The sequence below is a fragment of the Peromyscus leucopus genome, chromosome 10 (genome assembly GCF_004664715.2).
Source record: "Peromyscus leucopus breed LL Stock chromosome 10, UCI_PerLeu_2.1, whole genome shotgun sequence".
Lineage (NCBI taxonomy): Eukaryota > Metazoa > Chordata > Mammalia > Rodentia > Cricetidae > Peromyscus > Peromyscus leucopus.
In genome coordinates, this window is record NC_051071.1 from 24,578,822 (window position 1) to 24,606,524 (window position 27,703).

The 27,703-nt window shown below is 39.9% G+C and overlaps 1 protein-coding gene across 1 annotated transcript in view; it reads right to left on the minus strand.

The window, feature by feature from the left end:
• Abca13 (ATP binding cassette subfamily A member 13) overlaps window positions 1-27,703 on the minus strand; it is a 436,683-nt gene that overhangs the window by 266,578 nt on the left and 142,402 nt on the right. Inside the window, exons 28-31 of the mRNA XM_028891010.2 lie at window positions 24,094-24,207; window positions 20,623-20,713; window positions 17,527-17,703; window positions 15,480-15,786 (exon numbers count right to left, since the gene is read on the minus strand). Coding sequence (XP_028746843.1) covers window positions 15,480-15,786; window positions 17,527-17,703; window positions 20,623-20,713; window positions 24,094-24,207 — 689 coding nt within the window. The remainder of the gene's footprint in view (window positions 1-15,479; window positions 15,787-17,526; window positions 17,704-20,622; window positions 20,714-24,093; window positions 24,208-27,703) is intronic.

The window sequence follows — 27,703 nt, forward strand, 5'->3', positions numbered from 1 at the left end:
TGAAACCTGGGACTTATACAGGGACGCTTGGCTCAATCTGGGAGGAGGGGACTGGACCTGCCTGGACTGAGTCTATCAGGTCGATCCCAGTCCTCTGGGGAGACCTTGATCTGGAGGAGGTGGGAATGGGGGGGTGTGCTGGGGGGAAGGGGAGGGGGGCAGGAAGGGAGAAAACAAGGGAATCTGTGGCTCTTATGTAGAACTGAATAGTATAGTAAAATAAATTTAAAAAAAAGAATCTAAAAAAAAAAAGATGACAAGGTCTAAGGCACAATGGTGCAATATTTGTCAATGGTCTGCTGGAACTGAGCTGGAAGCTCTCTCCCAGCTGGCTAATCTCCATAATACCTGAATATGCTATGTATGCTACTATTGGAGAAAACTTAACCAGGGTCTTCCCCAGTTGTGGACTTTCCATGCTACAAGATTGACAGACCAGGCAAAATGTACCTACTGGTACAACAGTGACATGGCTCCTTTAAGGATAACAACTACTTTCTGGTTGGATTTAAGGCCTGCTCAATGGGAATATATGTCTGATCTGTATGTAACCTAAGACAATACCTTACTGACGGAGAGTTCATAGGCCCTTGGGGGGACCGTACTACTATTGGTTTACTGAATGATCATGTCAAGCTGCCTTCTAAATATTTATGTTTTTACCCACAGATTATTGCTGCTCTCATTCTTGAGTGGAGACACTCCTGAGGTGGAGAAAGGTTAATGCAAAGACATATTTAGTCAGTGTGTTGAGAATAAGTTATGCCGTGTACTCAGCCATAAACAAACACCTACACCATGCCCTCCAAGGCCCATCTTTGAAGAGGAGACAAAAAAGCCCAAGGAAACATAAGAAAGAATGTAAGACAGAAAGAATATGAAAGGAGGATTGCTGTGCGACACTGCTGTTCATCAGCACACAGCCTTTCCAACCAAGAACGTGTACCAGCTATGCGGACCACAGGTCAGTAGAAAATTGGCCCTTCAGCATTCCACCATGAATGCCTGAAGCACCACATAGTCCCACTCTTTCCTGGGGAGCTCTTGGCAGTCAATGGTTGCCAGGGGAGGGAAGGACTACTTTCTCTAGTGAGATAGGCTTTGGTAAGTTGCCCACACTTAAGTAAGCATTCCTTTACACATGCTTGTACAGGCAATCCTAATTAAACTCAGTGGACGAAAGAAAAATGTCATGAAAGTAAGAAAGGGACTAGTTGAGATGAAAGAGTGGTTCAGAAGGGGGCCAGATTAGATGACTCCGAAGGTGAAAGCACCACCACCAAGCCTGACAGCCTGAGTTAGGCCCTGAACCTTCATGTGGGAAGAGGGGAAACCCAAGTTCAGTTCTTAGTACACACCCGTAACTCCAGGTCCAAGGGCTCTGACACCCTTTTCTGGATTCTGCAAGCTCTTTCACTCACACACGCATACACCACCATACAGATACACACATACATATACATATAAACAAAACTAAAAAATACTTAGAAAATATAAACAAGAGTCAATGAAATAAAAGACAACATGAATAAACTCTGCAAAGAATTCAAAGAAAAGGTACATAAATAGTTGAATGAAATGGGGAAAAAATATACAATATGAACAATTCAATAGAAAAGACAAAAATCCTGAAAAAAATCAACTTCAAGTTTTAGAAATGAAACTATCAACAAGTCAAATAAAAACTCAGTAGAAAACCTCAGCAATAGAAAAATGGACATTGGGCCCTAAAGACAACAATAAAGATAAAATAATAAGTAAATATAAACAGAGGAGTGAGATTTACAACTAAAAGATCAAACTCATGAGTCATTCCATAGAAGCAATAAGCTAAAGATATGGAAAATATATTGAATAATACAATAATACAAACAAGACCAGAGAAGACTCTCCCTACTTCATTTTACAGTTAAGACACAAAGAAAGAACATTAAAAGTTGCAAGAGAGAAGCACCAAGTTACATATAAAGGTGTACCCATTAGAATAACAGTAGGTCTCCCAACAAAAATGACAATAGCCAAGAAGACACAGAACAGCATCCAAGCCACAAAAGACAGGAACTGCCAAAAGACTGCTTTATCTAGAAAGCCATCCTTTATAAACAAATGGAAAAGGAACATAGTTTTCCATGACAAACACAAAACTAAAGAAAGTCATAACCACTAAGCCAATAACAAAGAAAGTGCTTGAAGGAATCCTACACACTCAAAAGAGAGATAAACGTATCCTTGGGGCCAACAGAAAGAATAAAGTGTGCTAGAAAAGTGTGTGTGCTTTGTCTGGAAAATAGGGTTCTGGTCAGGGCTAAAAAATTAGCTGTGAGTAATAAGAGATTACTGCCATTTAGGTGAAATCTGTGTTTCACTGGGAAAGTAGGAAAGCGTTCCTTAGAATCAATGCATGGAGATGAGTTACATTTCAAGCTCACAGAAGAATGTAGCAAATAGTATGTGAGAGTCACCCAGGTCCCAGCGGCTTTGAAGGTAGGAAGGAGTCATGGTGAGCAGCTAGGTCTTGGCACTGTGTGGCAGAGCTGAAGTCTCTCTGAAAATGCTAGAAGAGGCCTTTGGTAAAGGTACAATCTTAGTTGCTTTGGAAACCCTAAGGCATTAGAGTTTCCAGGACCATGTGACATCCAAGAAGAACCGGTGGTAAATATTAACTGAAGCTAGCCTAAGCCTATGGCATAAGCTATATAGACTGTGAATGGCTGGAAAATGGAACTTCCCAAGCCTTTTGGAGCTCAAAGACTATAAAAGGTGTGGTGTTGGGCAGTTGTTAAATGTTCAGCTACAGAATTTAGACATAAACTGAGATTTGAGGGTTGCTTGAATCTGATTGTGGTTCTGGGTCTTTCTGTTTGAATAATAAAGTTTTGTTTTAATTACTGGAGCCCACACTTGGGACTTGAGACCTTGGACTTTTAAAGTATTAAAGAATGTAGGAACTGTGAGAATTGTAAAAGTTGGTCTGTGTTTTGTATTATGATGTTAACATGAAATCTTAAGAACAAGGAATAAAGTGTAACTGGATCAGGCCCTCTGAATAGGTGAGACAGTTGATTGGCTTGATCTGTTTGGGAGGCATCTAGGCAGTGGTACTGGGTCCTGTGCTCATTGCATGAGTTGGCTGTTTGAAACCTGGGGCTTATGCAGGGACGCTTGGCTCAGTCTGGGAGGAGGGGACTGGACCTGCCTGGACTGAGTCTACCAAGTCAATCTCAGTCCTTGGGGGAGGCTTTGCCCTGGAGGAGGTGGGAATGGGGGATGAGCTGGGGGGGAAGGGGAGGGGGTCAGGAGTGGGGAGAACAAGGGAATCCATGGCTGATATGTAGAACTGAATGGTATTGTAAAATAAAATAAAAGGATAAAAAAAGTGGTGTGTTTGTGTTCCAAGATAACAAGGGATAGAGTGTACTAGTTAGCTTTAACTGACATGTTGGCACATAAGAGTCATCTGAGTCACTAACGGATTCTAAGACATGGAAAAGAAAATCTCATGTGTTGAAGCCAAAGTAGAAGAAATAGACAGCTCAGTGAAAGAAAATGTTCAACTTAAAAGAACCCAGGCACAAAACTTCCAAGAAATCTGGGACAATTCAAAAGGATGTAGTCTATGAATAATAGGGACAGAAGTAGAAAAAGAAATGAGAGTCAAAGTCACAGAAAATAGTTTTAACCAAATTAAGGAAAGAAATTTTACCAATCTAAAGAAGTAAGTTCCTATCAAGGTACAAGAAGTATATAGAACACCAAATAGAAAGGACAAGAAAAGAAATTCCCCATGATACAAATAACCAAAACATTAAGCCTACAGAACAAAGAAGACAAAAGAATAAATAATCCCAAAACAGTAAATCAAAACCATGGGGAAGAACCCACACCATGACAACAAAATAATGGGAATAAATAAACACTGCTCATTATTAACTCTCAATATTAATGATCTCAATTTCCTAACAAAAATACATAGACCAACAGATTGGATTAGAAAACAGGATCCATCTTTCTGCTGCATGCAAAAAGCATACCTCACCAACAATGATCAACATCATCTGAGGGTAAAAGAATAGAAAATGGGATTCCAAGTAAATGACCCCAAGAACCATGCAAGTATAGCCATTTTAATATCTAGCAAAATAGACTTTCAAACCAAAACTATTCAGAAGAAATGGGAAAGGAGTACATACTCATGATAGAAGAAAATAAATCTACCAAGAGGACATTGCAGTTCTAAACATCTATGTACCAAACACAAATGTACCCAAGTTCATAAAAGAAATATGACTACAGCTAAAATCACATGTTGACCCTCACATAGATCTAATCAGAAAGTTTCCAACAGGTGAAACACAAACAACTGAGGAACACTTAAAAGAGATGCTCAACATCCTTAGCTATGAAAGACACACAAATTAAAACTACTTTGAGACTTCATTTTACCACAAGAGCAACAACAACAAAAAAAAAAAAGACAGCTCATGCTCGGAGGTTAAGAGCACTGGCTGCTCTTCCAGAGGTCCTGAGTTCAATTCCCAGCAAATACAGTGGCTCAAAACCATCTGTAATGAGATCTTGTGCCCTCTTCTGGCCTGCAGGCATACATGCAGGCAGAACACTATACATAATAAATAAAATCTTTAAACACACACGCACACACACACTTGAAAAGCCATATGGAAGCCTACTCCTGTAGAAGCTTCCTAAATATATACATAGATGAAAGGAATCTAAATGTAATCACCAAATAATAGAAAAGATAATACCCTGACTAGATATCTTATGACAACCTGCAGTGCCAGTAATGGGTTACATGTTGAATCATTCACCAAAGTAACACCAGGGAAACCCTCAAATATCACAGGCTCTAGCCAAGGCCATCAGTTGTTCTTCACAGCCTGATGGTAAGGCCCTATTGCTGAACAATATTTACATATCTCATCAAACATGGTGAAGCTGATCTTGTGCCTAATTAGAAGATTCACCCCTATTGGCTAACATTCATTTTACAGGAAGGTACACCTACCTCATACTGTCAGAGGGAAAAGGTAGTGATCAGTATTTTGAGCTTACAAGCCTGTAACCTATGAAAGTGACTTATCTGTAAGATACACTAGTACAATACTGCCACAACTATTAGAGGAGTCATCACCCACTTTCTGATTGGATTTAAGGCCCACTCCATGAGATGGAAACCCTACCTGATACCGCTAAAGTGACCAAAATCTGAGACTAGATAGGTCATGGGCTTTAGGGGAAAACCCATATCACAAGCTATAACCAAGCTGTTATTATAGCCACTGCTATTATTCTGCTAAAGGAACATAGCAATTAAATGACCCCTAATGAAACACTGCTATAAAAATAGGTCACTGCCTCACTCAACACTGTCAGAGAAGCTGCTTCTTGCAGAAGACAGGAATGAACACAGGACCCACAGTGTGGTCAATGTGCAGAAAACGGGAGATGTTCAAGCACTCAGTCCTAAATGAGATGTCTTTATCAAGGTCCTCCACTCAGGGATCAGGGATCTATGCAGAAGAGGAAGCAGAAAGATTGTTAAGAGTCAGAGGTGATGGGAAAGCAGACACAGGCCTCCACTCCTAACCAAGAAGCTATCTCCAGTTCATACTCATTGGCAAAGGAAAAATCAGTTTTCTCCACTGTATTAACCACACTTCAGGGCAGGCTCCATACCCAGGAGCACTTGACCAACAAAAAAGAAGTAAATGATATTTTTATAGACATTTTGCCTCATTTTGCTTTGTTTGGGTTTCTTGGTTTTTTGTTTTTGGTTTGTTTTATTGGCCTTTGCTTATTTTGATTTCCATTTGTGTGTTTTTGTGGGAAGTGTGTGTGTGTGTGTGTGTGTGTGTGTATTTCTTGTTTTTATTTTTGTCTTTCTTTGTACTAAAGAGAGATAGAACATGAAGTTTGGTAGGGAGGAATAATGTGAGGAGCACCTGGGAAGAATTAAGTGAGGGGAAAACATAATCAAAACATATTACATGAAATATTTTTCAATAAAAATTTTAAAAGATAGTACAAAAGATTATATTTCTGGTGAAGAACAACACAACCAGTTGTTTGGAAGAACAGAGCCCAGTAGCCAGGTGTGGGTAAGTAAAAAAAAAAAAAAACCTTTTATAATCTGAAAGAAGATTTGCTGTGTTGAAGTGCCTATTTTAGGACAAAGGCTTTTGGGCAAGTTCTAGCATCTACCATGTTCTCCATCTCCAGTGAGAGTCAACATATGTTGACTTTGTGGTGTGATTTGGCTCCCAGCCTGTTAGGTGATGGTTGTTGGCTTCATGTAAAAAACCAGAAGAATCCTTTGGCCATAACTCTTATTTTATTATTTATCCTGGTATCATTTCCTACGAATATTTTTTGTTATTGCCATTTGTTTTTAAGGAAAATTTTGTTGTTGTTGTTGTTTTTTATCTTTTTTGTGGGGCAAGGGTAAACTAAAGCCATAAAAAGAAGAAAAAAAAATGTGATGTATATGAAAGAGACTGGGATCGTTAGCAAGTTTCCTTTTTGGAGGGAAAATGTAGCAGGATAATTATTCTTGGTGTTTGATTACCATTTATTAAGTGCTAACTGCAATTGAGTAAGGAGATGAAATACAGCATGGTGTTACAAGGAGCTTCCATTGCGATTCGAATCTCCCATGTCCTGAATGAGGACTGGAGTGGGCTGGATGCTGGTCCTTCTGACAGTCTGCCTCTCACAGCTCTCTCACCCTAGCACAGCAGCAAAGCTCTGTCCCCTTCCCACACCAAGGTGCAGTCCTATGCATCGGTGTTTGCACTGGGGGCTCGCCATTCTTCCAGGAAATAATACAAACATTAAACCTTCCCTTTACCCCTATTTTGTTGAAATTAAAATTTACTTTAAATGTCAGTTTGAAAAAAATGTGATGTATCCAAAGTATTATATTTGATTTTGTTTTGCAAGAAGAGTTGAACTATTTCTTTAAATGAGTAGAGGGGAAATTTTTTTTAATCTTGAAAGAAAAGATTACATTAATATAATAATAACCAAAAGTGTATGATGAAGGAAATGTCTTACATAATGAAATAGGAGAAACTACTTAAGTAGCCACTAAGACAGAAGTAAGTTATGAACATCAAGGAAGATGACAAAAGGTGAGATGAAGGCTGAGGAAGCAGAATACAGAACAGAGAAACAACTTCATTATTTCAGATCCTTACCACTCTAGAATTTTAATGATGGGAAGGAATTCAGAGCTGAAATTCAAACACTGTATGTGTCTACCAATCTGTGTGCTGAAAAGAAGTTTTGAAGATCACCTTCTGATTCCTGGTCCATGTTAGGACACAGCCTTGGGGACTACACCAAGGAAACAACTGACAGAGCCACCTAAACTTGGATTTCCAGCCTTCAAAGCTGTGAGACAGATAAACTCATATATATTATTCAGCTTCAGGTATTTCTACAGCAACAGAGATCAGACTAATACAACATGAAGTATTTTTCTCTGCTGTTGATAATCATATATTGGCAAAACTAACAAAAAAAGAATATAATAAAGTCAGATGTCTAAGTCACTTCAGAAAGAGGTTTGGTCTATTATCAGAAGAGCATGGATCAAACTAATAGGTTGCAGAATCTTCTTTGTATTTATCCCTCCTCTGAAGCACACAGAAAAGCACTATAAATGGACTCCAGAATTTAAAGTAAAACTTTCTTATGCATTTAAGCCTGTTTTAAATATCCTCTGATCTTCACAAACATCAAATTGTCACCATTTCTTTTCTGCAAGTGGCACCTCATTGATTTACTTTTCAATAGCGCTTCTTTGTGATATTGTACGTGTTGCTTGGCAGTGTTAGCACTATGCAGAGTTCACAGAAGAAAAAGTGACAGGATGAACAGACTGAGGGAAGTCTTGGCATCAGAAGGAGCTACACAGGGAAACCTGCTGTGGTTTTGTCACGCAGGATACAGGAGTTTGATTCAAATGTGGATTGGTGGCAGCAGCCCAGGACTCATTTCCCACATCACCCTAGACTCTGACTGTGCCTCTCCACTCTGTTACTATGTCCCAACTCCATCAGTTTTACTACCTAGGACCAGCCCTTACCAACCCTAGGAGAGCCTAGAGCACAATGGGGATAAACTCTAAGATGTAACAGTACCCTTGCCTCTTGCTTCTCACTCTCTTCCTTTCTCCTCATTCCCTTCTAGAACTCGTGTTCAGCTATTTGTAAGCTCTCTGTCTTCCATGGCCCTCCCCAACATGATCAACTTAAGTGATCTATGGCTTGTGACCTAGATGGAGGAGAGGATAAGAAGAGGTTACATCACGCCGGGCAGTGGTGGCGCACACCTTTAATCCCAGCACTCGGGAGGCAGAGCCAGGCAGATCTCTGTGAGTTCGAGGCCAGCCAGGAAAGGTGCAAAGCTACACAGAGAAACCCTGTCTCGAAAAACCAAAAAAAAAAAAAAAAAAAAAGAGGTTACATCAGCCCCGTGACTCATACAGAGACTCTGTGCACTGACCAACTTTGCCAGACCTGAGCAAAGACATTTATTGACATTCTTACTTCGCCTTTCCTTTCATCCTTTCCATAGCTCACTCAGAAAATTCTGGAAGAAAGGCAGAGACTGACTGTAGCCCCTGTTCTCTGAATCTAACACCAGATGAAACCATCACATCTGCCCTGACTTTCAGCATCGGTAGGTAAAAGAAGCTTCCACCAGTCACTGCAGTTCTCTGACAAAGTGAGCTGCCAGGTGGAATGCCTCCTCTGCTAGGTATCTTGTGACTTCATGGGACTGGGTTTTCCTCAAGAATGTTGTTATATTCTGCACTAGCTAATGAGGTCAACAGAACGGCAATTAGCATGCAATTCAAGAGGAGGAGATGATATTCAAAATTCAAATCACTGGTCTAATTCTCAAGGTCCTAGGATTAGCAAGTGGCAAAGCCAGGGCATAAATGTGGGAGGGGAAGGCTGGTCCAATTATTTCAGCATTCCAGTGTGGGAAAATCAGTAGATCTCAGGAGCTTAAAAGTCATCACAAACCCTTAGGAAGCAAGACTTTGGCCCCAGGTTCCAGGATCTTCAGAGAGGTGGGTTTTGAGATGTCCCCAGGTCATCACACTTCCCCTTATGGTACAGTCCTCTGGGATTTACCAGTGTGGACTAACCATTCCCCTTGCCACTCACAGAGCCTCTGTGTCTTATGGCCTTTATTCTCCTAATGAGTCATGGATGTACATTACCTGCTGTGTTAAGCAGTAAGTAAAACCCACATCCTATTCATAGTTATATCCTTCCTAGGGCTAAGAAAAATGTATCATACAGTAGACTCAAGAAAAATCTTTTTTTTTAACAAATTAATGGAAGAATGAGTATGTCAGTGAAGGAAGTACTCAAAGACAGAGTATATGGTGTTCCATGTGTTTGGTTGGAACTTTGGCTGGGACTATTCTTTACTGAACAGAACTAAGCCTTTTAGTTCAAGACAGCATCTCTGGCATTGAGGCACTGTATGTGCACCAACTCCTCTTGTGTTCACCAAATCACCACACATGTCTAAACTTCCCCACATACCATGTTAGGAAGTAGCAGAAATTACAACCCGCAGCAGCAAAATGCACCCCAAGGACAAAGGCTCTTACAGAAAATGCCTAAGAAAGAAGCAACTGATAGTCCATTGAAAAAATGGACTAAAGAGCCTGAAGATACTGTGAGACTTCTGAGAGGTGGCCTAACTGTCAATCTCGTTAGCTCTGTCTATAAGGTTCTTAGATAATGAATAGCATTGTGGAAAGGGAAACTAACAAGTTTAGCATAAGCATCATTATTGTTGCTTTTGGGGAAAACAGTATGAAGAAACAGAAGATTCCCTAAGAGTTCACACTTCCTATTCATTCTTCTCCAAGATGTTTGGTGCACAACAAACTGAGGACTACAAAGCAGAGTTTATTTCTTCCACCTCCCATGACAGTTGCTGTCATCAACCTGTGTTCAGGGCCTCTCAGTGGGACAGGGAAGGACATGCAGGGAAGAGGGCTTCCAACAGCTTTGACTTCTGCATGTCAGGAATGGAGATTTTTGTTGAGAACAAGACAATGAGAAAGTAGAGGAGAGCAGGGTCTGTGAAAGTGACTTGCAATAGACACAAGAAGAAACCATCAAAATATGCCAAATAGAAGGCCTGCTAGGGCATCTGTGTGGACCAGTGAGGGGGAAACTGACATTTGAAACTCATCTGTGTCTCTTTATACTCCATTCTTCCCAAGATACTGCAAAGACCACATGGCTGACTCCTAGTAGTCACCACCCAGCCAGATCCAGAGAATGCAAACTCCCAAAACCTCCTTCTACTGGGCCCCACCCTAGGACGCTATGAGTTGAAGGAATCAAGCCACAGGAAAAAAACTGAATTAACAAATATTCTCTCTACACATAAAGGAATTCTATGGCATTACTGTGGTTTTCATTTTCTGAAAATAAGTGCCCTGTCTTACCCTTCAAAGCCATGTGACAATACTTGAGATCCTGTGCGTTTATGAAATACACTATAATTTCAATCATGAAGCAGCTTTTAACAAGTATATATATATATATATATATATATATATATATATATATGTCTATTTCTAAACTATCTTTGTGATAATTGCATATGTGTGACTTGTACACAGCCCCTCTCCTGTGCATCTCTGAAGTCTCAAATCACTTCTTAGCCCGTCCCTCTCAAAAACATTAACTCCATGGATTGATGGCTGAGATGACATGAAGAGAGAAACAGGGTCAGAGAGAAGAGGTGTTCAATGAAGACTGGAGATTCTCAGCTGGGGAAAGTCAAACAGGCTGGCTTGTCAGGGATGGATTGCCACATTCCTGCCTGTAGCTGGGTTCTCCACCTGTCGAGGTCTCTTCTCCCTCAATTATTCAAGGTCATAATGACCAAACTCCTGTGTTACACATCATCAGTGTTTCCTTCTTATTAGATCAGTCTTATTGTCACATGGCTTTTAAAAGGAAAAGAAAGTGAAAAGAAAATAGACCACCTTCTGCTCTAATTCCCTTGCATTTATCAATCACTATCTCTTCCCATTTATAACAAAACTTCAGAGGGTTGTTAACCAAGGTTCTAATTCATTCACAGGTACCATTTGTCTAAAAAAAAAAAAAAAAAACGAAGACAAACAAAAAAAAAGACCACTGATTCTTAAGTTTCACCTGCAGGAAAGTAGAAACATCTCAGCCTTTATTTTGTATCTTTCTTCTTAACTTTGGGGTCTCTGCATGTAGAAATTTTTAGCACTCAGAATATCTGTCTAAAAACTGGTGGTACCCAACCTATCTCATCCTACTTCAGGGTTGAAGGCACAAAGACGAGATTAACTATAGCTTCTTACAATCAGTTTTCAAAATGCACCATTGCAGACCCCATAAAAGGCACCCAGTAGTCTCTGGTCTCTATCCTGAAGCAGCAGTCACCTTAAACCCCAGAAACAGCAGAGGCCCACAGACAGCAAGCACAGCTTCGTTGATGCCATGATGAAATCACCACCTAGCAAGGGACATCATCTCATGGAAATTGGTTTGTCCCTTAACAATGAAGACTTTTTTGGAGCAATTCCTCAACCAGAATTTAAATAATGATCAACCAGGTCATATCTTAGCAAACACTGGCTGATCATGGGTGCCTCTCACCCATGGCCTCAGTTGTCACTCTGTTTAATACTAAAACTTAAAATGTTAATATTCTATTTTCCCCGAATGCACATTTGATTAAATCCTTTTCTGACTTTCAACATTACTATTGCTTACTTACTTTGAGGTAAGCACCCGGACTGAATCCAGAAACCCCTAGCCCTGGACCCTGGTTATAATAATGTTCCTCCTAGCCAGGCAGTGGTGATGCACACCTTTCATCTCAGCACCTGGGAGGCAGAGGCAGGCAGATCTCCAGGTTCAGGGCCAGCCTGGTCTACATAGTGAGTTCCATGACATCACAGAGAAACCCTGTCTCCAAAAAATTAAAAAAAAAAATCTGTTCCTCCAGGTGTCAGGCAACATCATCATTTCTCAAGGCATTCCATGGTCCCATTTCACTCTGGAGCTATACAAACTCTCTGATCTCACCTCCTCCCATCATGCCTTGATGCATTCTTCTCTTCTGACCCCACACACACCAGGTCATGCCCATCGAAGGGATTTTTTTACTAGCTGGACCTCTAGCCACAAATATATATTCTGCCACATTTCTGTACCCCTCCAAGTCTATGTTAACATTATCTTCATGGTATGATTCACTGCCACCACAATGGCTAACTCAGCTCACACTTCTGACCTCCCACCCCACTTTTCATGAACACCACGGAAGTTACTGCCATTAAAATTCAATTCGCTGCTCTCCCTTATTGTACCGTGGAGTTCCCTGAACTGTTGGTGCCCTCAGAGCAGGGATTTTTTTCACCTGTTCATTTCTCTGATTCACCTGAAACTTAGAGACTGACAAATAGCACATAAATGTCATTGAATACATTAATAAATTAATGAATATGTAACTTGTTCAGCGAGCAGCAGGGAACTACTGAAAATTATTGAACAAATGTGCTTTAGGAGTTTTACTTGGATGGCTGAGTTCTTGAAAGATCTCAGACTGCCTGAGTCACTGCGGGCACACTGAGCCTTCAACAACAGGTATCTTGGAACTAAACGCAAAGGAACGATGCATCCCAAAGAGAAGTCTCCAGGATTTCAGTCTTTCAGAGAAGGAAAATAACTTTTTAGCTGCTTCAAGCAAGTAAAATGAACAGGTCTGAGGACACCCAGAGAGCAGGTGGAGAGAAGAGACTGTGGCATCAGAGTCGCACTCAAGCATGCACTAACTCCAGCTTTCCAGTAGCTGTGTTTCTCATCTGCAAGAACTGAGCACCAGTGGGTAGAGAGGACCTAGCTCACTCAATGCTTCCTGCACAGTCCTCCCACAGAGCTAAGGAGCAGAAACTGAGGCTACCTCCAGCTTTCCATGAATACATTTGCTAGCATGTCTATTATTCTTCCCAGGGAGTATTCTGGTCGAGGTGGACAGTATCACCCTGTGGCTTATCCTGTGAACTATGCTAGAGGGGATATATGTCTTACACACATACACATGGCCCCCAATTTTATACATGATGTTCATAACATATTCTAGAAATTGAAGAAGACTGTTCTATGGGCTTTTTTAAAATTCACCTTATTTCTTACATTTTTAGCATTTGAGTTTAAATGGAGCATCCGTGCATGACACGTAGCCAATGATAGCAGTATTCTTGGTTCTAGCTCTTGCTTCCACAAAAAAAAAAAAAAAACTTTAAACATATTTTGTAATGTTGAAAATGTTCAAAATAATAACTAACATTTCTCTGAAAAAAATAGAAAAGCTTTCATTTTACATAAAAAAAGAAATTTTCGGGCTGGAGAAATGGCTCAGTGGAGCACTGACTGCTCTTCCAGAGGACCCAGGTTCAATTCCCAGCACCCACACGGCAGCTCACAACTGTCTTTAACTGTCCTTAAGGATCTGATGCCCTCTTCAGGCATGTAATTAATACACATACATGCATGCAGGCAAAACACTAATACACATATAATAAATTGAATTTAAGAAAAAAATTTCCTGTCTTATCAATCATTTGCCTAGTACAGCAATCCCTCAGTGGAAATGGAATCTTGTTCTCTCTCTCTCTCTCTCTCTCTCTCTCTCTCTCTCTCTCTCTCTCTCTCTCTCTCTCTCTCTCTCACCTTTGATCTCTCTACTACACTAAGATGCCCCTAAACACACTTAATCAATCTGCCTTCTGGCCCTGTCCAACCTTCATTCTACCACCACAAGCCATGCGTTTCATAATATCACCGTCATCAACAATGCACTGATGAGTTATAATAGATGAGGCATATTGCTATGTAGAAAGGAGAGGACAAAAAACCAAGTGGCTTGTTAACACAGAGGGGCACCAATCAGCTGAAGACAATGCCTGCCTTCAGAGGTCAGGTGTACAGCAGCCATTATATGCAGCATCATTGAAAGACAAGTATCTGGTCTGTTCTCAGAACAAGCCTTACATGCAAATATGCCCTTAATGACCTTATGCTCACCACTCAATTCCTTCTGTGCTTTCATGGGAGCCTCTGAGAGTCCCATCAGATTCAGTGTACAGGGAGAGTAAACAACCCACTCTTTCTGTTCCCCAGGGTCTGATGTGGGAGCAGGAGCTTATGGGAACCTCCTCCTTCTATCACAGGGAAGGAAGGAAGGAAGGAAGGAAGGAAGGAAGGAAGGAAGGAAGGAAGGAAGGAAGGAAGACTGTTCTTGCAGCCTGCAGCACTATCATTCCACTTCTTTGGCACACTTTGTGGCCTGACTACACTCAGGGGTGCTAATGAATGCTGAATTCTCCGAGCCTCAGAAAACCAGAGCCTGTGCTCTATCCGCTAAGCACTCTCTGCCTGGCTTACCTAATACCACCCAGCTAGTCCTCCAAGTCGCCTCGCCAGCTGATTCAGCCTTAAACAGTGCTTCCTGTTATTACAGCTTATTTGCCAAATTACACAATTTAACTTCCACACATCCCCAGATTGCTAACAGTAGACTCGAGACAGAGGGCCTCGTGCAAGTTTTTCACCACCCTAAATAGTACAAAGCACCCAGCCTACTTTTCAAAGATTTAGGCCAAAGAAAGAATCACCTTCCTCTGTTTCCCCAGGAATAAAAAAGTAGGGCTGGGAGCCAGACATGCACAGTCCTCCTGACTAATGTTCATCAACTTTATTCTGACTTCATGGAAAGCTGTAGATGTCCAATAAGCAGGTTTAAAACTACACTTAATTACATTAAGCGACCTCTGAGTTTCTAGAGGGCTTTATTTCCAGTAATCATCTCCAGAGATGCCGGAATTAACAAATATATAAAAATAGGAGGCAAGAACGAGCATGTACACACACATACACACACACACACACACACACACACACACACACACACACACGCACGCACGCACGCACGCACGCACGCACGCACATGCACGCACACACGCACACACTTCATCCCTACATTACTTGCTGTACCTAATGCAATGCCTACATATCACTCCACTCACATGGATTCAGTATAGCTCAGGGCACAAAACTAATTCATGTTTTGCTTGGGGAACTTTCTGGAATTTTCTGCTCAAAGACTTTCATTCTGTGAGTAGAATCAGTTCAAACAGAGGATTGAGTATAACTTAATCATTGCATTCTGCCTAAATAATTCAAGTGTTTGTTTTTTTTAAAAAAAGGAAATCTTGAGAAATTAAAAGCAGGAATGGACATTTTAAAATTGTACTTTGAAACGGCAGTACAGAAACTCAAAGATTTTTTTCTTTATTTTGTTTTCTAAGTGCAGAATTCCTCTTTGGTAGCAGACACTGGAGAAAAGGTTGGCTGATCACAGCTACTCACAAGTCACTGGTGTGGCATGGGTAGGGAGCTGCCTGCGCCTGTGTCGTTGGCTCCAGGGCTTCCTGCCCAGTCTGTACTGCAATGATGGCTCTCTCAATTATGTCTTGCAGTGGGACAAAAATGTAGTTATATTTGAACCCGTCAGCTGGTAGACTCTGAGGATGAAACTTCCAGGAAGGATTTTTTATCATGTCTGTCCTCATGCTGTACAAGACGTTGGTCCGGATTGTATATGTGACATGGGGTGGCAATTTGTGATGTGCTGATCTGATGCGTCTGTGTCCCAAGGAACTGTTGAATATGACACCTGGTAGCAGGAAAGAAAAGGAAGTGTCCTTTAACTCATAGATGCCACATACAGGATGGGCAGGATAATGGGCAGGGCCTGAGATTCCACACAGCCTCACACTCAAGCAGTAGGTGAATGCAACCTCAGGAGGGCAATCAAATAAGATACTCTGTTCTATAGGCAATTGAAACAAGACCCTGTAGTTCACAGTCCAAGGTACCTTTCCAATTTAAAAAAAAAAAAAAAAAAAAAAAAAAAAAAAAACCATATTGTGGTATCACCAACACAAAGACTTTATTCATTTCACATTTTGAATAGACTTGAAAAATTACTCAAAGCTGATCAGATAACCAAGTATTATCTCCCTGAGGCCATGAGTCCAGCTGGTGCACAGAATCTCTATCTTCAGGTACTTATCACTTGTAGCTTAAATGTAAGATGTTATTCTCTGTTACATAGATTCTCTGTATTTAATGTAGAAATATTATTATAAGAGAAATTGTGTTCCCTCAAAATGCAAACTCCTAGAGGTCAGAATGTGATCGATCACCTTAGGAGAGAGCATGGGGGGGGGGGTAATGCACGTGTTTTGTGTCAGTGTGTGCATTTAACACACATGTGTGTGAATGCATGTGCATGCATGTGGATGTCAAAGGAAGACATCAGGTGTCTTTTTCCACCACCACTCTCCTATTCCCTTGAGACAGGGTCTCTCACAAAATCCCAGCGATTCTGTCCTTGCAGCCATAACAATGAGGTTCAGTCTTACATATACAGCCACAGCTGTTTTGTTTTGTTTTTTGTTTTTTTAGCAATGGTTGCTGTGGATTTGAACTTAGGTCCTCAAGTTGCACAACAAAAGCATGTCTTTTCCACTGAGCCATCCATCTCCCCACCCATGAAGATGGAATGTTAAATGTTAAATGTTAAAATGATGCTTTCAGAGTAGGCTTAATTCCACATGATCGTATCCTTATGAAAAGGGCCAATTGGACAGATACATGAATAGATTATATAAAGAAATTTCAAAAGGAGACATGTATCCATTAGCCAATACATGCCCACAAAAGACCCTTCCCTAACAGCCATCAGAGGAAACCAATGGGCACCTTGATTTTAGACTTCTAGTCTATAGAACTATAATGCAACAAGTTTCAGTTAGGTCCTTCAAGCTGAACTTGGTAGTATTTTGTTACAATATTGTCATGTCCCTAGCAAACTCATCTTATCCCTCAATGAACTCTATGGAGTTGGAGATATGTTCTAGCAGTAGGGTATGTATTGAGCTTTCACATGGTCCTGGCTTAAATCACTCGCACCGAACAACAAAATAATCCAGTGTTTGCTCAAAAATAACATCACGCTTACACTAAATAAATGTACAATTGATAACAGAATCTTACTGGCCATTGTGGTTATTCTTTCCTACTTCAGACCATCGAGATATTGTGATAAAAATAAAAGTGATAGAGAGAGTTTGAGTACACTGCTTCTCATGTGAGATTCCACCATAAAATGAAGTCAAAACAGTAAAAACAAGAATAGCAGTGCCCTAGGGATTGTGAACAGCTGCCTGTCATTACAGCATGGAGAACATCTTTTTACTAGCTCAGCTCATATACCTCTGCTCCATTTCATGGTTTATCTAGAAAAGACTTCTTCCTGAATCAACTTAAGATGCGCTTAGGGAGATAGGACAAAATGACCACCTATTGGAGCTGGTGCCTTGGTGAGCACATTTTTCTGCCAAGTACTTACTGGCCAAGAAACTGTTCTGCTGCATGAGTTCATGCGCCTTGGTCTCCAGGGTGTCCACAGCCTCCACTGCCTGGAATCGGTCCAACAGCACACAGGAAGAGAGATTGGCCACGATACCACCCAAGAACTGGAAGTGTCCAGCCCCCACATGGTTAAACATCTTGTCCAGCATCTGTCCTGGGGACAGCAAAGAAATTAGAACAAATTAACTTCCCTCTCCAGTGCTTGTTATTTATACAGTGGGTCTCCCACAAATGAGCAAAAAATTAATGAGTTTCATTGAAAAATATCTCAAAAGAGTCCAGTTTTGTTCATACACAAAATTAACTGAGTGTTTATCAATAGCAAACTATATGTGTGTGTGTTTATAAAAACCTATAAATATTTTATAACTATATATAAACTATGTATGATATATATAGTCTCTGTAATGCTGATGCATCAAATGGGAAAACAATAAAATTGATTTTCATGAAGGCTCTTACCTAATCAGTAGATGAATTTTTGGTAGATTCATAATAGGATGGCTCTATTGAGCAAAGGTGAAAACTAGGAGGAGGGGTCTTTACAGGAAGTAGGTAACCAAGGCATGTCCTTTGCCCTGACCTTTTCCTACATGACATTTCTCCTACTTCTTGCTGTGATGATTTAAATTGTTGTGCCACACACACCCCCATGATGTCATGATGGGCTGACACCATGGAAACTCTGAGCCAAATAAAGCCTTCCTGCACTAGGCTGTTTACATCAGGGATTTTGTCACAACAAGCAAACTGATAATTTTTTTTTTAACTCTAAAGGTAAAATGACATTGCTTTGTAAATGGAGGTAAAAATGTTGCAGAAAAAGAAGACAAGAAGCTTCCCTTAATTATAGAATAATAATCCTCAAGTATAAAGGACCACAGAGGGAATTCCTGTTATCAAAAAAGAAATGTTCCTGGTAAGGACAATTGGAAGGCAGGAAAGACTTTTTAGAAACAAGTGCCGGGAAGACGGCTCAGGTGCACTGCAAGTGTGAGGACCTGAGTTTAGGTCTCCAACACCTATTTCAAAAAGCTGGATGTGTCCATACAAACCTGTCACCCCATTGTTGGGGGTGGGCCCACATGAAGTGGAGGCAAGCGGGGCTAGGTCAGCCTAGCCAAAGAGCAGCCAGCCCCCAGGTTCAGTGAGAGACCCTGTCTCCAGGGAATAAGGCAGAGAGCAGCAATGAAGGGTATCAAACGGCTTTCTCCAGGCTATGCACGTAAGCATGGGTGTGGGCACCTCCACACATGGTATACACACACACACTAAATAAATAAACATTAAGAATAGAAATCTTTACTATGGCTTCAAACAAGCAATACAGAAAAGACTTGAAGGTCTGAGAGCTTGGACAAAATGGACACTCGGGCATCCTACTGTTACGTATCACTAAGAACTAAGAAATTTACAGCAGGAGAGATGGCTTAATGGTTAGGCACACTGGCTGCTCATGCAGAAGACCTGGGTTCAGTCCCTAGCACCAGCATGGTGGCTCACAACCATCAGAAAACATCATATGCCCTCTTCTGAACTCAAGCAATAGGTGTACATGTGGTGAACATACATACACACAGGCAAAACACTCATACACACAACTTTTAAATCTAAAAAAAAAAAAATTTTAAAGAACTAAGAGGCTACTTGTCCAGAGGTCCCATGGGGCATAGACTTCACTAGCTTCCAAAGATATGGACTCTAGTAAACACTCATTTTTCAATTCAGACTCTTCCCTACCATAGTGAGGCTTCTCCTCAAGAGCAGAAAGAAATTGAAGAGCAGGCCCTAATGGGATTAAGAGAATGTGGCCCCACCACAGCTCTCCACCAAAATCAAGGAAATGAATGACCTGCTGGAGATAACTCCATCTGGGGATGCAAATTCCTTTTTACAACCTCTCACTATTAAATACCTGATCGTCAATGAAAATAACTTAATACTAGAAGTAAGGCAGACTACCCAAAATCAAAGAGAAAAAATCAAGACCAACAAAAGACAAACTGCATAGCTAATAGCAGGAAATTAAAACATAATTATGTGCAATTTCGTTGAAAATAGACTTTCAATTAAAAAGGTAGAATGCAAAAAGATATAAATGGAAAATACAACAATAATAAATAAATTCATGAGAGATGAAACCTAGCTAAAGAAAACCATTATGGAAAAAAAATCACCAAGTAAAGTAGACCAGTCTAAATGAAACCACAAGCAGAAAATCTCAGATCATGAAGCTTGGTTTTCATACTGAAAATTACTCTATAAAATCACAGGACCAACCTAGGCACTCTACATATGTGTGATAGTTGTGTAGCTTGGTCTACTTGAGGGACTCCTAGCAGTGGAAGCAGAGCCTGTCCCTGATGCTTTGGCTGGATTTTGGGAACCTATTCCTCATACTGGGTTGCCTTACTCAGCCTTAATACAAGGGCAGGAGCTTAGTCCCACCTCAACTTGATATGCCATGCTATGTTGACACCCATGGGAGGCCTGCCCCTTTCTGAACAGAAACAGAGGGGGAGTGGGTTGGGAGGTAGGGGCAGAGTGTAGGTGGAGAGAGGGAATAGGAAGAGAGGGGGAGGGGAAACTGTGCCGAGATGTAAAATAAATAAATAATTATAATTTTAGCTAATTAAAAAAATATCTTCAGGCTGGTATGTAGCAGCTACAAGAATTTTGTAAGGAGATTTGGGTCCCATCCCTAAACTATTCCTTTAAGGGTATACAAAGTATCTCAAATCTGAAACTCTTGTGTCCCAAGCATTTTAAGAGATATGCAACCTATCCTTACCACTTTTTCAAATGGCACATCTGCCAGTTACTTTTCAATAAATGTGTCTTACCTAATGAAAAGCTTTCCTTTCTCTAGCCTTCCTGCCCTAACCAGAGAACTTCCGGTGAAAAAAAATTTTGCGGCCTATCTACTTCCAGCCCTTCATGTTACAGACAGTGAAACAGAAATTGGGAGAGTAAAGGTAAATTTGGTAATGTCACCAACAACATCATGGCCAACGGGTCAGGATCCAAGCAGTCGGGGACAGATGGATGCCACACAAACCATCAGCATCCTTACCATATGTGTGCAGATCTTCAGTGAGCTTGTCCACGTCAATGTGTGACTGGCTCACCACAAAGTTTCTTATAAACTTGTTTCTCAGGGCATCCTAAAGGAAAGCAAGAAAGCATAACAGAGATGATTGCATCATACCTTCTTAATCAATACTACTTACTAAACTTACGCAAAGTTTTATGACACAGGAAAAAGAAACACAAAATGGATCCACTTAAAAGAAGTTTGAAGACATGTTCTGGTTAGTTTTCTGTCAACTTGACACAAGCTAGAGTAATGTGAGAAGAGGGAGCCTCAGTTGAGAAAATGTCCACATTCAATTGGCCTGTTAGCAAGTCTTTGTGACATTTTCTTTATCAATGGCCGATGTGAGAGGGCCCGGCTCACTGTGTGCAGTGCTACCCCTGAGCTGGTGATCCTGGGCTGTATAAAAAAGCAGTCTGAGCAAGCCATGAGGAGCAAGCCAGTAAGCAATATTCCTCTATGACTTTTGTTTCAGTTCCTGTTTCCAGGTTCCTGCCTTACATCCCTGCCTTGACTTCCTTCCATGAAGAACCATGATTGGAAAGTGTAAGTAAATAACCCTTTCTTTCTCAAGTTCCCTTTGTTCATGGTATTTTATCACAGCAGTAGAAACCCTAACTAAGGCAAGACATCCTAATAAATAACGAGTCAGCATTTGATACAGTCTTGAACCTTGAAAAATAAAGATAATGATGATAAAAAATTATAATTGCAATGATGCTTTAATACTGAAAATTATGGGCAAGTTTTCCTAATGAAGCCACGGGGTTATCCTTTTTTTCCCATGATTTCTCCTCTACATCACATTTGTGCAGGCCAGTTGTGTTGAAGAGAAGTAGTAGTTACACAGAAGGACTTAAGCCTTTCCCAGACACACTTTCTCGGGACTGATGTGCAAAGCAGTGCCTTCAAAGGCAGCTTATGCCTTGCTCTTCTCTCATTGTTTTAGTGTTGCCTCATCTGCCAAAGGTTTTGCTGTGGCAAGTTCTCCAAAATCAATCTGATTTAATAAAATTCTGCATTTTGACTTTTGCAATGGGCACGTGTGTGCTCAAAACACATTGCCATGCCCAATAATCAGCAGGAAAACTATAGATGCAGTGGGTCCTCGTGCCAGAATTAAGACATGGGAGTTATTAAAAATTTGCTAGTTCTGAGAGGGAGAAATGGTTCAGCAGTTAATGGCTCTTGCTGCCAAGCCTGATGACATGAGTTTAATTCTCTGGATCCACATGGTGAGAAAGTATACACATGCACATACATACCTAAATAAGTAAGAAAAGGACTTTCTAGTTCATTGGTGGATAGTGATAGTTATCTATGCCTTAGTCTCAAACAGCAACAAGTTAGGCCTTCTCGTGTTATCTGTCCCTATAGCTTATGCACTTAACTCCTTCCCTCCTCACCCCTACCTTGTCCTTTATTGCTTTCATCTAGTCAAGTGTATGGAGGCAAGACTGTATTATGAAGTCTAGTTCCTTGCTCTTTCTTAAATCTTGTCTGTCTTCCTTCACTGGGCATTAGCTATTTGCCAGACAGTGTGCAGGGTACTTTATTACACATTAGTTCATTTAATCTCACAGAATTCCCTGGGGGAAATTACCACTGCCTTTTACTGGAAGGAAAATAAACTACCGAACAGATGGGGCACCATCCAAAAGCAGTAAGGACTCCACCTAGTGGCAGAAGCCAGTTTGGACTTCACTACAAACACGGACAGCTTTCTACCAACAAAATCCCAAATCTTAGAATAGCAACCTGTGACTACCCAGCTTGAGTAAGGTAAAACACTCAGTGAGGCTGTTAATTTCTGACCCTTCTTCTTGGTGAATAGTACTCAGCTAACTGCAGACTTCTTGGGGCGTCAGGCTCCTCTTCACATTCTAGTGGCATCCTGTCCACTGTTGCCTTGGTAATAACAAGACAGGCTGCTGGTATTTGTAGCTACAACAGGTGCCTTATAAAACCTAAAATATCTTCTGTCAGGTCCATTGCAAAAACACTTGATAGGATCTGTGTTAGCAAAGGAAGCCATGGACAAACAAATTCAAATAGAATAGTATCACAGCACTAAGGTGCCATGTTCGTGAAGCTGCGAGGTTGACTGGAGCCTGGAGCCTTGCCTCCTCACATGTCTCCTTCCTTTCTGTCAGATGTGCACTGCCATCACATGTCCTTGCCTCTACTCTGTCTCAGCTTCCTCTTCTTTCACTTTAGCAGCTGTTTCTTCTAGTGAAATTCTTTCTTTTCAAACTAGTATATCTTATTCTGTGAAAGTTTCACACATTAATACACTGTCTAATAATCATAGCCATCCACCACCACTTCCTCCAATTTCCCCTAGTACTCCCATCTCACCTCTCTCCCAATTTCATATCCTTTTATATTACTTTTGTTATAATTAATTCCCTGAGTCCAATTAGTGATATCATGTGCCCATGGGTGTATGGCCACCCACTGGGCATGAGCAACCTACCAAGAGCCACATCCCCAAGGGACAGAGGCTATCTGCTCTTGGAGAACCTAGAACTACTCAGAAGCTTTTCATCCCAGCCAAGCCCACAGCTCAGCTCACTTACTTGCAAAGTCTCATTTCCTTGTTCACAAGGAAGAAGCCCAAGGGACAGTGACCTGTTCAGTGACTAAGTCACAATCACATGGCTGATATAAAGCATGAGAGAGTAGGATCATACCTACCCATTGTGGCTCCTAAGTCCACGATGTGAAATGTTTGTATAGTGGGTAATGTGTAGGCCAAACATGAATAAAATGTGGGCAAATTCTCTCATCCTACCAGATTTTCAAATTAGGACTTCACAAATGCCCAAAAGTTATTAGGTGATCTGCCTGAGCTATCATTTTACAAGTACTGCTTCTTGGGCTCTGAAGAAATCACTCTAGTTTAAAGCATAATTAGTCAATATTAGAGTCTTTTATTTTTATTTGCATATATTATTATAAATAATAGTGGTTTCATCATGACATCAACATATACATACATAATAAATTTTATTTTATTCATACCATTTTACCTTCTCTCATTCTCCCCCCACTCTGGCTTCTCCCCTCATTCCCAGCTAGTCCCTTCTGTTTTTATCTAGTATTTTGGTTTTATTTTGTCTTTCTGTTTTGGGTGACCCAGACAGAACTAAGAAATGATAGAATAATAAACTTCTAAATGAAAGGAATTTAAAGTATTTTAAAAGCATTAAATTTAATAAAAAAAATTTAAACTATCAGTATTTAGTAAATTATTAATTTTGCATACTGCTAATTTGCATGGGGGAAACACTAAAAATTCACAAAGACTTTTTAAAATATATCCAATCTGCTGACAGTCAACTGGGGAACCCATGCATGCTTCAAACTAGTTGCATTTTTTCTAAAGACACCCCAATATCTCACAGCCAGACTACAGCAGGTGGTTCACAGCCCTTAGTCACTACATACCTGCAACTGGTTGAACATTTTGCCATTTCCACTTCCCTGGAAAAGGCTGGACATCTTCAGAAGTGTTTCTGATAAATTTTTTATCTTATCCACAAAGTAAAATGTATAATTAGCCTGCAATATGGAGCACATGAAGAGAGGTCTTTAATTGTTGTGTCAAGACAGTGCTTCAGTCCTCCATCAGCTAGAACAAGGAAGTAAACATATGTGATATGATCATCACAGGATTAGAGCTTTGCGTGAAAGTGTCCAATGCCCTCTAAGGAGCCGGGGCTCCCAGACACGTCTTCCAGATCTTCCTATCGTACACTGTCTCACACTCACTACTGTATCGCCAAGGTTAGACCCATTGGTGTGCACAGCAAATGTCTTCCTACTTATTGACTAAGCAAAATACATTTGCACACATCTCCACCTACTCCGAAATATGTCCTCAACTAAGAGCTATAGGTTTGTTTTCCAACACTAGTAGAGACTAAATGTTATTCCTTTATTGCTGCTGGCAGAGTACATTCATACATAATTTTTCAAAAATGATTTGATGTTGTAAAATTATGCACAGTCACAAACTCATAAAAATGTTCATACCTTTTTTCTCTTAGGATAAAAAGAATATATCTAGGGAAATAACTTAAATAAATGTAAAGTTGCATCTAAAATGATGACAGTTGCAACAATTATACCTAATACTAAAAATGGTTTTCCATAATATCAAAAAAGTAACAAGGAAGGAGAGTTTGAGTTTGTCATTTCTCCCAAGGGTCACTGGGAACCTCTCTTGGCAGCGTGGGAAATAAAGAACATTCACTACAGCTAATAGAGGAAGCCTTAAACACTTAATTTCAGAATTCAGGAAAAGTATGGGCAGAGAGTGTTGTAAGCACTAAGCTAAATTAATCTATTGATACTTTGGCAGTAGATGGAGTGCATACCAAATGCTCAGCATGCTGTTAAAAAAAAAAAAAAAAAAAAAAAAAAAAAAAAAAAAAACCTGCACAGGCATGAAGGGGGTGAATATATTATGAATGCAAATAATTTAGTGGATTATAAAAACTGTTAACTTTGACATAGGGAATACCTGAAAATGCATATAAATCCATATGAGTGTGTGAATATACACTGATGTAGATAGAAATTAAAATCAGATTCAATAAATCAAGATATCCTAACTTATCTTACATATGTACACCCTGACCTTCCAAAAGCCTAAGGATTTACTACAAATCCATTTCAGAGAACAAATTATTTAGATATGTATTAATAACTTTTATCAAAAATTCATGGAAATAATTTTGAAATTTAAAACATTATCATTAATCCTATTTCCTTAAGTTTTAAAAATGTGTTGCATGAATTACTTCATAAGAAATTAGAATGCTACTAGTTATCAAAATGTACTGGGTATAGTCAAAGTTCAGATCCATATATATTTGTTGCTAAACTGAATAGTAAAAGTTAAACATACATTTAACACAATAATAAAATAATAAGAAAGTCCAGTGATATTATTGCTTCTCCCCAGCTCACTGGCCTTTATAGTGTACTAAAAACTTTTCTAATTTGAGAGAAAGCAAGGTGGGGTGTGGCAGTATATGAGAGGGGTTGGAGGGAGGAAACAGAAGGTAGGAAATGATATGATTATAATTTCAACAAATAAATAATTTTAAAATATTTAAGAACATAAAATGGAATATCTAAGGAAAAAAAAGAATGAAGAGATTAGTCAAGACAAATGTAAAACATAAATGATTTACCAAACAGAAGAATGAGAGATTTCTCTGCATAAATAACAGTGTGTAAATCTCTGGGAAGCCCAATTCTCAGTTATTTAATATTGTTGAATTATTAGTATTCACCTAAACCATTTAATGCATCATAAATATTGAATTACAGTTTGCTTTCTATTGCTGTGATTAACACCATGACCAAAAGCTACTTGGGAAGAAAAAGGTTTATTTGGCTTACAAGTTCCAGTCCATCTTTGAGGGAAGCCTGGGCAGATACTAGAGTAGAGATCACAGACAAACACTTACTGTCTTGCTCTCTCTAGTTTGTTCAGGTTACGTTTCTTACAACAGTTCAGGTCCACCTCTATAGGAATGGTACCATCCACAGTGGGCAGGGCCCTCTTATATCAATCAGCAATCAAGAAAGTGTTCCACAGACAAGGCCATAGGCCAATCTGATCTAGGCAACTTCTCAGCTGAGGTTCCCTCTTTCTGGGTGACTCTGGGTCATGTCAAATTGATAACTGAAACTAACAATGACATCTTGATAAATATAAAATAATCTTAAAATTCAGAAAAATTTGTATATAATAACATTAGCAAAGCTATCAAATGAAAAAGTTCCTTATAACACATACTGATGTATGATGTTTGATTTATGTTTTAATAAGATACATGTTAAAATTAAAATGAAAAATTATCAAGAAGTACTGCGGGTCACAGAAATATGAAGTAGGAATTCAGCTGACTGTGGCAAAGCTGTATCCAGAAGAAGCCATGAGCCTTTCCAAAGGATAAAGCCAAGGCTTAAGGAGTCTTGGTGATACTGGCTTTTGAATATTAGCCATTTCCTGCTAAGAATTCCTCATGTGCTACTGTAGCTCTTCCATTCCTAGAACAGTATCTTTGATCATTCATTGGACACAATTTCCCCTTTACAATTAGATTATTTGGATAACATCTCCCAACTGTGCTAAAAGCAGTCACACAAGCAGACCCCTAATTTCAGGCCTTTCTGTAATCATTGTTATTAGTAACATATGGCCAAGACTTTCTCTGGACAAAAGTCTCTTATCTGAGATACTTCCCAGACATTCTAAGAACAGTCTTAAGCATCTAGACTATCTGTTTGAGAAGGTCTGGTGGATGTGCTAATTAAGCTTAACCTTCTTTCTTCTAAGTGTTATCTCTAGTTCTAGATCTCCCTCCAACAATTATTCAGAACTAAAGGGCTTTTACATATGAGGTATGTCAAGCTGTGACTCAGGTTGCCTAACTACTGAGTGCTTGCCCCACCCTGCCAGAAAACAGCACAGCCAAGATAGATTTCAGGCCAGAGGAAAATAAGGAAGTCTTATTTTCACCCATGACTTAGAGAATTATAGGCTCTTAACATTTTAACTAACCACTTCTAAGAATATAGTTTGAGCACATATATTCCCTTTCTTAGATATATTAACCAAATTTAGTCCTCAGTTGATTCATTCCCCATTAGCCACTTCCCTTTTGGGTTGTCATGATAGCTATTTGTGTAGATTTTATCACCCCTCCTTCTGACCCTGAGGGAATTCAAGCCTGGTGAACTTGCCTTAGCCAGAGCATTGTTACTGCATGGGTATATAACTGTAAACTTCAAAGACTTGGAGAGGACTAGATTGCAGAACTAGAAGAATGAGGTGGAAGATGAGGAAGAACAAGATAAGGAAGAACTAGATGGGAAAATTGAGATAAGATGTAGCGAGTACAGTGAGCTACAAGAATATATTATAGAGATTCAGCTGTATATAATAAGCTATATCTTAACCAACCAAAGTATCCTTCAAGAGGAAGCCATTTATCAAGCAATGTTTGGTGTTATTTAGCTTATTAATATATATCAGTTG